At 44.3% G+C, this 16,504-nt stretch overlaps 1 protein-coding gene across 8 annotated transcripts in view; it reads right to left on the reverse strand.

Annotated features, from left to right (window-relative positions):
- Positions 1-395: 395 nt before the first annotated feature.
- LOC108109355 (polypyrimidine tract-binding protein 1) overlaps positions 396-16,504 on the reverse strand; it is a 133,890-nt gene continuing 117,781 nt past the window's right edge. For 6 of the 8 annotated variants that reach the window (XM_017217817.2, XM_017217818.2, XM_041819082.1 and 3 more), the window contains 8 exons: positions 14,741-15,052; positions 14,398-14,683; positions 13,751-13,944; positions 13,235-13,268; positions 6,491-6,583; positions 1,201-1,417; positions 706-783; positions 396-621 (listed from right to left, as the gene is read on the reverse strand). In XM_017217817.2, coding sequence (XP_017073306.1) covers positions 489-621; positions 706-783; positions 1,201-1,417; positions 6,491-6,583; positions 13,235-13,268; positions 13,751-13,944; positions 14,398-14,683; positions 14,741-15,052 — 1,347 coding nt within the window. In that variant the 3' untranslated portion in view covers positions 396-488. The remainder of the gene's footprint in view (positions 622-705; positions 784-1,200; positions 1,418-6,490; positions 6,584-13,234; positions 13,269-13,750; positions 13,945-14,397; positions 14,684-14,740; positions 15,053-16,504) is intronic. The other 2 variants (XM_017217819.2, XM_017217815.2) reach the window with 1 other exon arrangement.

Here is a 16,504-nt window from a genome sequence, read left to right on the forward strand (position 1 = left end):
TATATATTTAAATTTAAGCTTATGTTACGACGTTGCTGATTGTTTAGTGGGTTTGTTTTGTTTGCTTTTTTTTTTTGTTTTGTTGTCTGCATGTGTCATAAGTTGAAATTGTATGTTTTTGGGTTAATTTCAAGTTTTATTTATTTTTTAGTTGACTTTTTGTTTATCAATATAGTAAGATCCCTCTTTTGTTTTTGTCCTGTGCCACCGTAGGGGTGGGGTATAAAACAGAAACAATTCCTAGAGTGAGTTGCTCTGATTAAAATTGGTATAGCTCATGCATCGATTGTTGCCGCTGGTTGTGTTTGATTGGGTGGGTGGTGCTTCTGGCATCTGCCTTCTCAGTAAAAGTTAGCGTGCATTCGTCTTGTACTACGGAGTATAGTTTGTATCTGTTGCTGCCAATAGACCTGTAGGTGTTGTTGCATATAGCTGTACCCGCCGAAGGCACCCAGTCAGGTTCAGTAAACCTGACTTCGGATCGAATTCTAGATGTTGGACTTGGAGAAGCTAACGCGCAGATGGTTCGACTCAGACAGTTGGTGGTTGTGCATCTTAATCAGTGCTAGAACGGCCTCCTCTACGGACGACAGCTGCAGCAGCGCCATTTTGCGGTCCTTCCTGTATCACCAAAAACGTTTGTCATTAGTATCATTATCATACAGTAAGAAAAAACTGGCAATTGTTTGGGCCGCCATTACTTACGGGAAAAATTTGAATGCTTTGACTTCGAAGGTGTTTGAGGTGAAGGCTTCTTTGATGTCATCCTCAGAGCAGGACGAGCTGTGGGGTGGGAGAAAAGGTATGAGTTGGGCTTAGAATAAGAGTCATCGATTTCAGGAAGCGTGGGTGCGAGGCAGTACCCGCTGTGTGGCTGGTTCATTGATACCTCCTGGCAGGCGCTCCAAGGGTGCTCTGCCTGAGGGGCTATTGGCTCGACTCATAAATTCGCACAGCGGAGGGCAGACACCGTCTTCCTTCCGACGTAAGAATCCCGCCCGGCGGGGTGCTTTGTCATATTTGGCAGACGAGGCTGCCACGCGGGGTTTTTGCTGCTCATGGCGGTAATTGTAATTGCCTTGTCGTGTCGAACCGAGCCATCCCCCAGCATCCATGAAACGCCACCAACTAAGCCTGCTCGTTTGCCTGCCCCCCCTTAAGGCAGAGAAGGTGAGAGGCCATAGTCTGTTGAATACTTACGGAATGTTGCTTAAATGCAGTGTCGCTGACGGCGGATAGATGTTCTGGTAGTTCTTGCTGCCTGGCTTCTTGAAGCGGTGCAACGGATTCTGCGAGTAGTCACGTGTGAGACCCGCGTCTGGCTGTCCCTCCTTTGGCAGCTGTACGGCCTGGTGTTTGCTGGCCATCACACGTATCGGCTTGCCCCATAAACGTAATTTATCAAGGTGAGACATGGCTGTGGACCAGAAAGTTACACATTAAAATGGGTACACGAGGAAAAGTTTTTCGTTTGCTAGATAAATATAATGATAAGGGTGAGAAGTGTGTAGGTAGTTGCATGTCAATAATTGTATTTGTGAAAAGTGTTTGTCCCTGAGCCCCAGAAAGAGAAGCGGATATAAAAATTATTATTAATTTTATTTATGAATACCCAAAGAGGATAGGGCCAGGAAAATCTCTTCCTGATTATGCTTCCACTTCACAATTTAATTTCAATAACATTGTAGGACGACCCTTTCTCCTTCAGTGTAGCCAAGGACCCTAGTCGGTAGCTGTCGAAGGCGAACAAAGTCAGCAATAAGTGCAGGCAAATATTTACATTCAGCAATGTAACTGCAACTTTATCAATGTCGTCTGCCTTTGGAGATTTATTTGAACTGAAATGCTTGTTTGGCCGTAAAAGTATTAAAAGTATAAAGTTCGCCATCTTCGTTGCGTCTTCTGTCGCCTCCCCTCGGAAAGTTGCAACGGGCTGTGCCTTATTTCTCATATTCTCGACTGTCATAACACCTGCGGCTCAGACGGAATGCATGTGCAACGGAGAGCTGTACTTAGGTACAATTCAATTTCCATTTCCATTTCGATTTCAGGTTCGATTACGATTTATTTAATTTCAGTTCCTGCCAAGTCATTCAACGGCTTAGGCCAGGGCCAGTGCCTACGGAAAATACGAACTTTTCCCAACTCTCATGTATTCCATTAATAAATTATATCACACTTTATCACTGCTCCTCTGTTTTATTGTGAAGCAATATGCTTACTCAGCCGTTTATTGTTTGCCTAATGGATTAAGTGATTTTCAAAAAAAACCAAAGGCGCAGGAATGTAATAAATTGTAAAATAAAAGGGGCGCCAGCAGTGACAAAGCCAGCCTCAGCTCATATGCCCTAAACATCCATTTTTTCTGTACTCGACGTTCTGTATGACAAAACACTTGTAATAAAGATTAATGTGCAGGAGGGACACTTTTCGAAAAAGAACAGGGACGAGCCCTAACTTTGCCTACCACTTCTGAAGGGCTGCAGCTGGCCCTGGGACCGGGCTCAAAAAGTATCTTAAACTTTTAATTACGAGGCTAAGGCTGCTGACCAACATCAGCGGCAACAACAAATCATTATTAACTAACAAAAACAAGCAGCAAGAAACAGGAAATGAGGAGCACGAACAGTAAGTAAAATGACTCGGCGATGAGGCTTTGAGGGTCTGCCCTTGTTTTATGCATGAAGTTCTGGGTTTAAGACTTTTAAACACCATACACTTGGGACCAACCCCACTCAGAAAATGTTTGCCCAGAAGCGGAAGAAGCGAAGATGGGGCAACTGTGGCTCAGGTGAGCCCGCATCCGGAGCAACGGATGGTTCACTACCCCTTACCGGTAAACTACAAGTTAGTTGTAACTTTCATGATTTGAACGATTAATGTCCAGCAATTCCTTGACTATGATCTACGGCCGCACGGCCAGACACTTTATTATCTCTGGCTCACAAACTATGCAAAACATCCTCTGCCCAGTCTTCTCCCATCTCCGTAATTAATAGTGGCCCACAGAGGGCCGGGCGCCAAGTCATTCAAACAGTCACTTAGCATTGTCAACCCAGGTCGAAGGAAACTTTCACCGAACTCGACTTCTGTATTTCAAAGCACACGCACACATGGCGTATGCGTAATCGACCGTAACACAAATGGCTAAGAAATGCGGCCAGTTCATGTGAGTGTGCGAGTGAGTGTTTGTTTGCTTTTATTGCAAATGCCTTTATGCGAGCGCTTATGCAAAATATTTTGTAGTAATTTGTACGGCAAACAGCAAATTTATTTGCGAACAAAAGAGGGAAGTGGGATGTTCCCCAGTCGACAGCTGGGAGTGCGCCAATAAATTTGGCCGCATTTGCGTGTGTGTCTGCCCATAGTTGGCAATAAGTTGTGCAAAACTTAATCCCGCCCAGCTACTATCTAACAAATGCTCCATTCTAACATCCCTGGTACCCAAACACCTAGAACTGCCCACCACGTAGGCGCAGCTGTGGGTGGTGGCAGCTTATTGTTTTTTCATGGTGTGTTTTTCTTCATTTCGTTTTCTTTTCTCCCCTTCCTGCCTCCTGATTGCTGTCGTAGTTATTTGTGTCGAGTTGTTCAGTGTCCGCTCCGTTTTGATTCTCATCGCCTTTCCCCCCGTCCTTCCACTTGCAAATTTTTTGCGCCTTTACGCTGTAATTCGTATGCTGAGTGAACAATTGTAGCCGTATTTTGTATGTGGTCCTCGCCATAACGCACACCACCTTGCGAGACACTTTCGTATGCACAGGGTGAGTTGGGTGACCCCGGGCAGCTGCTGCTTCCTGCTCCTTGTTTGGTAATCGTCTTTGTTTGTTGGCGAGAGTTTTGGGCAAAGTAACGAATGAATTTGTTAATATTTTATGAGTGCATAAGTGCGCACTCCCGTCCCAAGCTCTGGTTCCATTTCAGACCTGTTCTTGCTATCTGGTGTACAGGTAGGTGGATACACTTGGCAAAAAAATGGAAACTCATTGTGAAAAATAATTGTTCATAGCATTTCCAAACTGGATAGAGCTTAAAAGGAAACCTCAATGCGACTGATTTTATTTAGATGTCAAATAAAATGTCTTTCTTTTGGAACAAATACATTTTTCCCATAGTGTAAATGGGTTGAAACATAGCCAAGGGCAGCAGCGGAAGTGTTTGCCATTTGGCTGCCCTTGCGGCACATTAGTAGTCTATATGCTGCAGCATGCCCATTAATATTTTCACTTGCCCGGGGCCGTTGGCTCGCATTTCTGTGTTTGAGCGGGGACACGGAATGGGCTGTGGAGGACGGAAAGGATGCCTACTTCCTAGTTTGGGACAATAATTTGCTTGTTTGGTCACACAGTTGACTGGCTTTGGTTTCGTCGGTTTATTTGCGTGAAATCGGCACAATAGTTTTATCAACTGCAGCCAGTGGTGGAGTTTTGTGGTCCCCGAAATGCTGTCAATTTTTGGACGAATTCAATTAACGCAGCATTACGTTGACGAAACGAATTCGGACAGCTGCTGATGCTGCTGATGCTGCCGGCAAATGAGCACAAAGGAAAATTAACTGAAATTGGGCCATGCATTTTGAAGCGTTCCTGCTGATTAGCTCTTCTGCTCCTTTTCCCCACTTCCCTCCTGGCTTAACCCAATTAATTAAGTAGGAAAATCTCAAAGCGGGAATGCTACAAAGCTGCGCGCTGAAGAATGCAAGGCGCACCGCACGCCAAAGCGGCACCGAATTCTGGAAATATGTATGTTTACATAATTATAATTAAAAAATTAATTGACTGCAGCACAAAGCATATTTCCACGAAGGGAAAGCGGCGACAAGCTGGCGAAAATAGTTGGCGGTCGAGGGACGGATGTGCGGATGCGACTGCGGATATTTGGTTTGTGGGTTCGCGGATACCCTCGGGGCATTGCATATTTGTGCACCTGTGTGTCTGCTGGGCTGGCATACACTTATTTTATTTTTATTTTATTTAAATCAATAAACAGTCGATGGCATTCATTATGCCGCAGCTTACGCTTTTTCAGGCGCGCAATTTGCAGGCAATTTCCGTAGCGATCTCACTTTGCATTTATGGAACAGATTAAATTCATTTAAACTTTATTAAGAACAGCAGCAGGCGCTACCTCTGCGAATGGCATGGAATCGTGACGGAAAATATAATTGATAAATTACATGTGCAAACGATTAACGCCCTGATGGCATTCAGCATGATTTCCATCTCCATCACATTTCATCTCCATTCACCGGACGTAAAGAGCTAATAAAATATACGGCTTATACTGGCCGTAGTCAGGAATTAGCCTTTAATAAATATAGGGATTGTGGAACTTGTCTGTCGTAAGAACTCCGCACAAATATGAAGTACCTGTGCCTTCGCACAAACAAATTTATGTACAAAGCCTTTAGAGCAAGGCTTAAAATGTGGATAAATTTGCATATGCACAGCACCCACTGCAGTTTCCTTACGAGCTCAAAGGCAAGGACAACAGCCAGGAATTTTCCCATTGAGGTCCTTTTCAATTAAGCGCCTCCCTGCAGGGCCGCAGCACTTTGGCAGCTTTTGAGTTATTTTTCCAATGAATAAATAACACAAATGAAAGACAGCGACGGACGCACCGCTGTGTGGGAACAATGAGAGCTGACCGTAGTAAAACAGGGCGGTAAACGTAGACTGGGAGGGGCTCGCAGGATAGTTGGCGTGTTAAATGGAATAAAACCAAATCGAAATGGAAAAAGGTGTCGCTGTCAGCGCTGTCAACGCTTCGATCGCTTTGCCTGTGCCGCCGCTCCTGTTTTTGTAATAAAGTGGAATTTGGCACGTCGGTTGGTTGCTCTTAACGCGTCGCAATGCGCGACAATTTTCATTTCGTTTAATGCGTGCAGGGGGTCGGATTGGATGGGGCTCCGGATGGGGTAGTCCTTGGCCGCCGGCAAGGCGGGCAGCCTGACAATGGCAAAGTGCACACAAATAAATGCAATGAAATGATTGGCATGTCCCGCTGAGCAAGAGGAGCCTTTGTTGCCTGGCGGGTGAGAACTGGATCTCGACCAGGTGTTGCTGCTGTCCGGGCGGACTGGTAATAAAGCGCTTATAAAATTCCATTTATGCGCACGGCCAGCCATTTCTCTCTCTTTGCCCTGTTGCCGTCTCTTTCGCTTTAACAATTTTTATTATTAATACATTTTGTTTGCTGCATTTGCAGCTGCACAACCAACGGCAGCGATGGTTACGGTTGCCAAAGGAATGCGCCGTTTGGAATTTCATGTTGCCGGAATTTTCATTTTAAACAAGCTGCAAATTGCAGTTGCTCTTTTTTCGCCCCGGTCCTCAGCTTATGGATCGACACTCAGATTTTTCATTACTTTCATTTCGTGGTGTTTCGATGTGGCTGGGCTGGGGCTGGGGCTGGGTGCAGGTGAGAGTGCGTTGTAGATAGTAGGTGTGTTCGTCGGTTAGTGGGGTGAAAGTGAGTCTGCTTGACTTACCCAAATAGGCTTGCTGGGGCTCCGCCATCTGTATGAGTGCCGAGTCCTTCTTGTTGTACAGAATCTTTACACGTTGCACATCGCCGTATACACCTGCGGATGGTAAAAGTTGAGTATTATAAAAATATATTTGGGGGAATACTAGGAACAGGAGCATTAGCAAAAGGTCGTCGACTACCATGTTAGTTATATAAGTGTAGCGGCACGAATGATGAGCGGGCCAACTAAAACTAAAGCACTCTGTTGTTGCTCGAGAAACTGTGGGCCATTTCCCTGGCTTAAAATTGCTCACTTAAAATACGAACAATAAATAGTTTTTTGTCCCTATTTCCACGATAGTGTCACTGAATTCAAATGAATTTGTAAGAACTCTAGGATACCTTTATTCCGAGACTATCTCTTATCTCAAAGTAAGTGAGTTTTCCTTTTCTCGGTGGCTGCTTGTATTTGGAGAGATCCAAGCGGTTGATGGCCGCGGAAAACTTTTACACCCCACCAAAAAGCCATAACATGCACACGAGATAGCTTCGGTCACTATCCTTTTCTCTCCATGCATTTTTATCCACCGCCCAGCCACTCGCATTATTGCCACGGGCCACGCCGTTAGTATCATGTACGAAACTCATAACTGGCTCAATAAGTTTTCTCTGCTATTTTTTACGAGTTTCAATTCGAGCGCTGCAGCTCCTCCGCTGGCTCGGCCGGCTTGGCTTTCTTGGCCGCATTCCGTTTTAAGGCCGTGGGTTTTACAGCTGTCAGACAAGGTGTGCTGGCGTGGAACTTTTTGGTGGTGGCGGGCGCGTTATTGAATTGCATTTTATGGCTTTACTTACGCCGCAAACTATGCAATATAAGGTGGACTGAGACCCATCTGCTGGACTGCATTAAGACTGCCAGATGACTTTAAGAAATCTGTTTGGCTTTTTTCTGGGCAGGGACTTTGCTTTGACAGCTGGCTGAGGGTCGGTCCATTGGCCCTGGGTGACTTATTTCAGTCAACCTCCCCGAAACCCACCCAATGTGCAGCCAATCAGCGCAAATTTAGAGAAGGGCGCAAATTGCCATCAAGCATAAAAAATAGTTGCCGGTCGAGTTGGTGGCCAAAGGGCAATGGCAATGCTACTGGCGAAGGCGACCCCAAAGCAAACAATGTAAAGTGCAGCCCTGCCCAAGACAACAAATCGAATAATGCGCAAAGTAAATTTTCAACTACTTTCAGCCACACAAACGTGCACAAAAAAGGGAAGGTACACTTTGCAAAATTCCCTTTTCTATTTCTTTTCTCACTTCTCCATTTTTAAGAAATTAAATTTCTAAATCTTCCGCAAATGACAAACTGGAGAGAATACAAAGCAATCCTTTAAGCTTTCTCCCAGTGTAAGAACTTAGGAAGCAACAGCGGCTATAAAAGTGTGGGCCATGCCAGCTTCTCGGAGCGTAGCGAAGCGAGCGCAGCGCTAACAAGTTACAAAAGTAGCAATGGAAATGCAGGTAGTAAATAGTGGTGCCCAAGGAGGAGCTCGCAGGACAGAGCACACAGTTCAACAGTTGGCAGTAAATCCATTTTACACAGACGACTGGTTGCCTGACTGACTGCCTTGGTTTCCAGTTATCCGGCGGACTTGACTTATGCCAAACACCGAACAATTTCGTTTTTGCTAGGAATCCGGGGCAACAATTGCAGGCGAGGCCAGCAGCAGCAGACATCGACATACACATCTGCAGGTATTGGCAGTGGAGTATATTGAGTGCCAGGCATGCCCCGTCCTTCTCCAGTCACCAGCATAACTCGGCGTGCAACGGGGCGTATGAGCAGCAGCTGCCGAGCTGCTGAGCTGCCGGTTACCCGGTTGCCATGCAAAGTGCGCACAGCCCAGCAGCCTCAATCTTTATTCGAATTCCCAGCTCCGACCGACAGACTTGATAATAATTTATTATCGCCTGAATTTTCCTCCGAAAGTTTTTCGCTTTTTTGTGGCTTCGCGACACTAACGTATGCAGACAGCGAAGCCGATTCCCCGGCGGCCCATTAGTCGTGTGTTTGAGCATATTCTAGATGAAGAATTATGCGGATGGCGGTGGCATATTAGCCTGGGAGTCTATAAAGTTGAAACGGCCTTCTAATTTCCCCTTCCTTCCCTGTATCCATTATCGTCGGTGTCAAAAGCCAAACGGATATTCGAATTGAAAGCGATGGCGTCTATTTAATCACATTCCCTCGAAAGCCTGTCATATTGCGCGTTTCGCTGGTGAAGCAATTTGTTGCGATTATGAAAAATTTATTGAAATTATTTGCACATTAGATTTAATTTGTCGTGTTTTGGGCACTTTATCAAATTGCATTTCTGCCACAAAATGTAGCGCATCAAATTTTATGAAATTATTCCACGCATACTCGTATGTAGTAACAATGAACCCAAAGTACACAAAGAGGGAACATCACGCAGTAATACGCCGGATCTCTAAACGCATAAAAATTCAATTAAACACGTTTCGACAGTATTTTCGGCAATGATATAAATTTTTATCACGCCATTACAATTACATAAGCGGATTACGCGGCATATTTGCGAGTGTTTGGACGTTAGGGCTGTTTTCCCAGACAATTTTCAGACTGATTAAGTTTTCTTTTATTGTTATGCAAAGGCAACCTAATCCCAGCCCCCAAAGCAAGGCAATCGAATGTGGGTCGGCAAGGCGATTTCCGGCCGAGGTGGGCATAGGACGGTATTGAATGCTTGACAGACTAAGCGGCATGTGTCAAGTGCCTAAAGAGCATGCCCCAGAGAGCCTTTGGGCCCATTCAATTGGGTCTTCGCCTAGGCGAAGCCAAAGCGAACAAAGCGCTGTCAGAACTAATAAAATGTTTGACTGGCTGTCACCCGAAAGGGTTTTGGGAAAAGTTTTCCGTGCTTTCGGCCTTTTTGTTGGGCCGCTTTCTGTTGTTTTTCGACTAGACTCCCGCGTTTGAAGTGCTTTGTTTGTCCACAGCTCCTGAGCTGAGTTTGTCACTTTTATTATTTGATATGCAAACAGCTCTCAAATGTACGCATGCAGCGAACCGCAGCCTCGTCATGCCTTCGGCTACTCCCCGAGACCCTTTGAAGTGCTAAATTCGCCACCCAAGCCTGGCCCGCAGCGCCTTTGCTCCCACCTTATGTCGAAATCGTTGTTACGTGTCCTTACGTGTTGCCATTAACATAACAAAAGCAACCGTTTGGCATTTGACGGTTGACGTTTGCCATTCGCTTGCCAGTTGGATACACTGATCAAACTTATTGGAAGTTTGTGCTTCCCCGTTCATCGTTCTCTTACATTTTTAAAACTGACATCTATTTTAAATTTAAGAAAGACAAGGATGATATTTTAATAAAAGGATTTGGCCTGAAGAGTATAACAGTAGCAATAGGTTTGATCACATGAATACAACGTTTAATAACTTGTGACAAGCCCAAGTAGCATCCTTATAACTCTTTAGAGTTTCTGGTCTGGTGCCTTTGTTTGTAGTGCAGCTTCTAGCTCTTTTAACTGTCACTGACGGTGCTTCTGTCTGTCCGCTGTCTGCTTAGAGCTACTTGGAAATTCAAAGGTTATTACATAACATTTTAGCCTGCCATTTGGCTGATTGCCCGTCGAGTCTCTGACCGTCAATTACACGCTGGCTGCTTGCCTGGCTCCCTGGAAAGCGGGCGAGTTTATCTAAATCTATTGGCACCCCAGTAATAATACGCTTAACGTTCGACTTATCGACATCTCTCCATCTCGGCTGTGCAACGAGGCGTATGGGTATTCAACTTTTATACTTCGCTCTGGGCTGAGCTCTTCGGAGCGTTTAATCAGCAATCTAAGCTTTATTAGCAGTGCAGCAGCTGCCAACCGGCGCAAGAGCAGGACTTGTAACTTTAGCTGCAACAGCACTCTGCTGATCGGATTTTCCCGGCTCAGTGGCTTAAAGTTTCCCCGGAGGTGGTGGCTGTGCGGTGCCCTGTGGTTTACGCTGCAGAAATCCGGCAACAAGAACGCCAGGACAGAAAAGAAACAATTTTTAAGCAATTAATACGTTTGCCAACATTTCTGTTTACTTTGAACGATAAGCCCTGAACTGCTGACAGAATGGATGCAATTTGTAAATATAAATCAAAGGCAGTGGCAGAGCACCGCACAACACACAAGGGTTAAGTTCCGGGCAAGCAAGCGGCTTAACTCCCTGTTGCCTGGAATTCTCCGTGCGGTTGCGTTTGTTTGGCAGAAGTTTATATTTGGGTATTTAAACTCGAATTAAATGCATTTGCATGTAAACAAAGGGGAAGCCCTGTGTGTGGCCGCAAACAAACCGTTTTGTGTCATCAGAGACAAAAGGGAGAAACCGACTCTTGTTGTTGCACTGCACTCTTGCAAAAAATTCACCAGACACTGAATCACCATTGAAGGGAAGAAGGAGCGGCTGCTGCATGCGGCATGCGGCAGGAGGTATTGTGGCAACAAAATCCATTATGCTGCAATTATGCGCCACACTTGGCAGAGTGCTCGTAGGACCGGACAAAAACTTGCTCAATCGATGTGTTTTGGTAATTAAATCAAGTACATAATGGAACAAGCCAAATAGAGAAATGTGGCGCAAGTGAAAAGTCAACTGGGAATCCCATAAAATAATAAAACACACGCACGGTACTGGGGGAAGTTCGGAGAGCAATTCAAACAGCAAACCCCATTAACTTTACAAAGTTAGTTAAATTCATTTGGCAAACAGACGACAGACGACGAAAAACCAGCTAGGAGACAATCCCCTCTTATATTCCAGAATCCAACCAACCAACCAACCAACCGACCGGCTAACCGAGCCAACAAGCTACGAAAGTCACAAGTAAATTTTATTTCAATTGTAAGAGCCAGCAAAAACTCCACAATGATCGTTGCTGTGTGTGGTATAAGAGGTATATATTTATATATGTATGTTCCGGACCTGGGGAGCGGTATGTAAGAAACCACACACACGCACTGAGAAACAAAAAGCAGTTTCTTAGTCCTGTGAGTCTGCTAGAAAATAATTAAAACACCGAGTGGCCCGGTTTAAAGCTTCGTGTAAGTGGACCAAACTTAATAAAATTTGATTTAATATTTGAAGTTTGAAATGTATGTTAAATGTTAATTTTTAAAATAACTGACCATTTGAAATATAGGGGTGTCCTAAGAAATGTCAAGATGTGCAAAATTAAATAATTTCTCCCTGTGCAGACACACGAAAGAAAGGCAGCCAAAGCAACAATGGGCGACAGCAACAAGCGCAATGATAACTAAATAAATGGACATTTTTATAGCTATGCACTTCCGCACTCAATCTTTTGTGCTGCCTGTGTGTTAGTGGGTGCTGGAGCTTGTGTGTGCTAGTGTGTGGCAGGATGAGCACATGTTAAAGCATGTGTTTTGTGCATGCATTTTAGCTCTTAGCTCAGAGGCGCTCGCTCTTCTCACCCCCCTCTGGCCCTGTGTCCTGGGCCTTAACAATGGAAACCAGCCACGAGCACACTTAATTCATGTAATTTCACACACACACACGAACGCACAAGAAGACAACGGAGGAGCAACAGGATGCACACGTTGTGGTGTTGCCACTGCACCACCGCTCCCGCTTGAGTGCGGTTTCACTTGTTGCCAGTTGATGCTGCTGTGTTTTTAATATATTTGCAGGACGTCGAGTGTATTCTCATTTTCATTGTTTTACAATTTGTAAGCAGAACTTATGACAGGATAAATAACAGAAGGACAAGACTGCATGCCCAAGAACGTTTTCCATTTCTGTTTCAAGCTGTCTGATGGATTTGCCGCTGCTGCTGGCAAAAAGCTATTAGAAAGCCATTTGTTGCCGGCTTTAGCCGGTTTATTCCATTTGGAAAAACAATAAATATTGCTACTGGCACACGGAAAAAGTGCATAGCACCTTCTCTTTATTTAAATGGGTTTTATAGCCCGATCGGGATGCTCTAAATTTATTTACTTCTTTCGCAGGGACTATTGGCTTTTGCCTTCTCTGGAATGTGATCGCTTTGAGCTAGGAGTGGATTTCAGCTACGAGGTCCAGGCATTTTACTGCTTTGGGTTGATGGCTCCGTTTTTTATTTCCCACATGGCAGATGCATTTTATGTGCAAAGAGCCATACGCCCGTTGCATACCAAAATGTTTGTATGGCCCCCTCCTATTTTTTAAGGCTTTTTCAATATTTTAAGCAGTTTGTGTCGCATTTTTGTCAGCTATTGCTTTGTTAACCCGCCCCACCCCACTGGCGCCAACACTTATAAGAGTATAACTAATTCATGGCACTTTTGCTGATTGCACGTAAATGGCGAAAATGGCAACCGGAAGCGTGGATAAAAGAAAAACTGAAAGAAAAACTAGAAGCAAAGGCTAAAGCGTTGGCCGCGCTCGATTCCTACAGTGCAAATTCAATGAATAATCAAGTAAACTACTTATAAATTGTTCAACAAAAGTACACTTTATGAGGCACACGTTGGGTCCGGACCAAGCTAGACAGGACAATAGGTATTCGTGTTTACTTCAGGGGAGAGAGATAGAGCAGGAGTCGTATAGCGATAGAGACAGAGATGATCTACTAATGGAGATGTGTCCATAAAGGAATGCATTTCTGCATCTCTCCCACAAGGTCATCTTCTAGCTGGGCCCGGACAACAAACAAATAAAATCGGAAAAGCTCGTAATTAATAGAGTAATCGTTTGTGCAGACGTACCAAAGAGGGTAAAGAGAGCATCAGGCGTGACCATCTACAGAGAAAAAGAGAAAATAGAGTTTGTCGTCAGTTAGCGAGAGTTTTGTTTAGATGTATTACAAATAATAAAAACAAGTATAAGTTAAACAGGAAATTAACAAGTTAAATCATAGAGCATGATGAATTTGAAGAACTTGTATCGGAGTCAGGCTGGGACGGACAGATTAGATAGGTCCCAGTCCTAACAACAAAACTACGTATACGAATTTTTAAATATGAAAATACTTGTGTGAATGGTGAGAGTTTACGCCATTTAATTAATGTTTGAAAATACGTAAACGTAAACGTAAAATTTGGAAACAGAAATTATAGAAAAGGATCGACGTACACGGAATACAAACTAACTTTATACCTTACTTTAGCTTATACATATCTTAAAAAACTAGGTGATAAATTTTATTAATATAAAAACTCAATTTGATTTACTGCTGCTTTTACTACCCCTTGACGGACCTTATTATCTCGGAACGCACTTACCTCCTCATTTAAATTCGAGACAAGCAGAACATTCGAGTAGCCCCGCATGGCGGGAGCGGCCGTCTGCAGGGCCCCACTGTTGGCCAGCGAGAAGGCGGCCAAGTTGGGCAGGGCATTACTGTAGCCGCCGGCCAGCGGAGTGCCCAGGCCCAAAGCGAAGGGTGGTAAGACTCCTGGGGCGCCTAGGCCGTTGACTGAAAGAAAATTAGACAAGAGTTAGCAATCTGTTAGTGTCGAGAGCTTTCGATTATTTGCATGCCACTTAAGCTCAATATGAATCGATAGCAGGTGTAAAGGCAAAAAAGATTCAAACAAGGAATTGCATACTAAATTTTGCAATACTGAACGGCTGAGTAAGACACTCAAGACTAACGCCTTTTAATTAAATTAAGCTTTCAATTTTGAATAAAAGGTAAAGCTTCATTCAAAAAACTTTCAACTAATTTTCATCTTTGATAAAAATACTTGGAGGTGAAACAAATCAATAAAAGAGATTGAGTTTTATACAACTCAATCATTTTCGGAAATTCCCTCAGAAAACTTTAAAGTGGAGAAGGTTTCAAATTGTCAGGCATTTTGGTGGTTAGCAACATGAAGCTTAGCAAAAACATAAAGGAAAAATCGGGAAAATGTTCCGTTCGTGTTACCTATTTTATCACCTGTAAGAGAAGGCCGCTGACGGGCGGCGATCAACAGCAGATCATTAGTGTTCATCAACCCACCGGCGGTAGGCATTAGGTCTACGCCCGGTTCGCCCGGTGGCAGCGCGGGGTTCGTGAAGTCGCGTGACTTGTCGTTGTTGTACTTCACGTTCAGTGCCGTTAGCTTGCTGTTGTCGATGCGCAGCGTGCAGCAGCCGTTGTATATGTTCTGTCCGTCTAGGAGTGACTTGGCATGCTGGGCGGAGTTTGCGTCCGGATATTGAATCAGGGCCTTGAAAAAAGTTTACTTGTTATACGCAAATGACTTCATGACAACACTCAGGCTTACCTGGAATGAATTGTTCTTGGTAAAGGTGACAATCTTCAGCACCTTGCCATAGCGCTGGAAGATCTGGTGCAGTATGTCCAGCGAAACGGGGTACATCAGCGACTCGACGATCACGCGAAGCACCGTGTTGGGGCCGCCGGCGGAGTTCGTGTTGTTGCCGGCCGCATTCGCGCTGTTCAAGATGGCCACTGCAGTGCAGGTGTTTTCGGCGGAGCTGTTGGCATTGTTGCTGGTCGCATTAGCGGCGCAAAGGGGCAAGGGCGATCCGCCCGCCGGGGACTGGATGCGGTAGTCGCTCTGGACAACCGAGTTCTGTAAACAGAAGTTGTATGGAACGTGATAAAGATTTTGAGCCAATTTACTGACGGGGATCGCACAACGAAAACTTTTATTGGTTAAAGGCGCAAACTTTTGCGCATTAATCAAAGCGACTGCCAGTGCACAAAATTTATGCAGCATGGTAAGTTTTTGAAAATATATAAAAAAAAAGTAGATTGAAATTTAGTTAAACAAAGATCTTTACAGATGTCTTTAGTAATAAAGATATTTCAATAAAAACTTACACTACAAACTAACTTTTACTTCTTAGTGAACGAATATTGAAAGCGTTTACGGGGCACACGGCCAGACCTCCGCTTTTCGGGAATCGCTCCCGCCATCATAAATCTCAATCAAAATCAATAATATCAAGTATCGTAATAAAAAAAGAATGCGGGATGTGGGGAATAGAAAAGTCTGCTGTTGACGAGGATGGGCGGATGCTAGATACGGCTCTTAGTAAGCAAGAAAAATTTCTTGCGTGAAATATACACGTTCTATCGGAAAACAATTTAATGACATTCGGAAGTAAATTTATTCCTATTCGTGCTGAATTTTGATTTCGAAAATCATAACGTAAACACATTCGACCGCCCACCGCGACAGACCCACCTGCCCCCGATTTCCTCTTATTCTGCCCATTTGCGACGCGTTTTTTGTGAGCTTGTCAGCAACAGGAGAGACTAGGGGAGGAATGGGGTGGGAAAACTTCATGGCAATCTTCCCCAGGCGTGCTATTTGTTTCTGCCTTCGCCTAGATAAATTCCTTCCCATCGGAAACAAAGAGTCAGTCGACGTGAGCTCTGCCTTCGACCCTCTGCTCGAAGCCAAAGTTTGTAAAAATAATAAAAATTGATTAGAATTGCCGAGTACCGAGCTGCGTGGCTAGACAGGGCGTATGTGGGATGTGCCGAGTGGCATGAGTCGCCCATTATGATGCGGCTGCTTCATCTTCGATTGCCGTGCCGGCTCCAGATGCCTGTGGGATGCCAACAGTGGTTGCCGATGGATCTCCTTTCCGCTCTTAGTAATTTGATACTACACTTTGCCTGATTATTATGATGACGATGACGTTGATTGCGTAAAAATTGTAATGTAATTGTTGAGAAGCGTTTGCCCATCTACTACTTATTCTATCCTGATATATGTGTTGTGCTTGTTTAAACAGCAAAGTTGGTTAGCATTAACTAGGTGTCAAGTGGGCATTTGGCACGCGTTTGAGCATAGAATCAACTTCGTTAATTGCGAGAAAGTTGTCCCTGACAACTTAAGTAACCTACATGGCCAACCAGAGTTGCTTTTTATTCGATTTGTACGAGAGTTCAAATTCAGATAGTTAAGTTTCACAGGCAAACTATTCATTAACATATTTTTTACGCTCCTTTTGAATACTATTTCCCCCGAGTGCATTTATGGCCCATAATAATGGGCATTCACAGCTGGAGG

This window comes from Drosophila eugracilis, unplaced genomic scaffold, assembly GCF_018153835.1.
Source record: "Drosophila eugracilis isolate 14026-0451.02 unplaced genomic scaffold, ASM1815383v1 contig_1101, whole genome shotgun sequence".
Lineage (NCBI taxonomy): Eukaryota > Metazoa > Arthropoda > Insecta > Diptera > Drosophilidae > Drosophila > Drosophila eugracilis.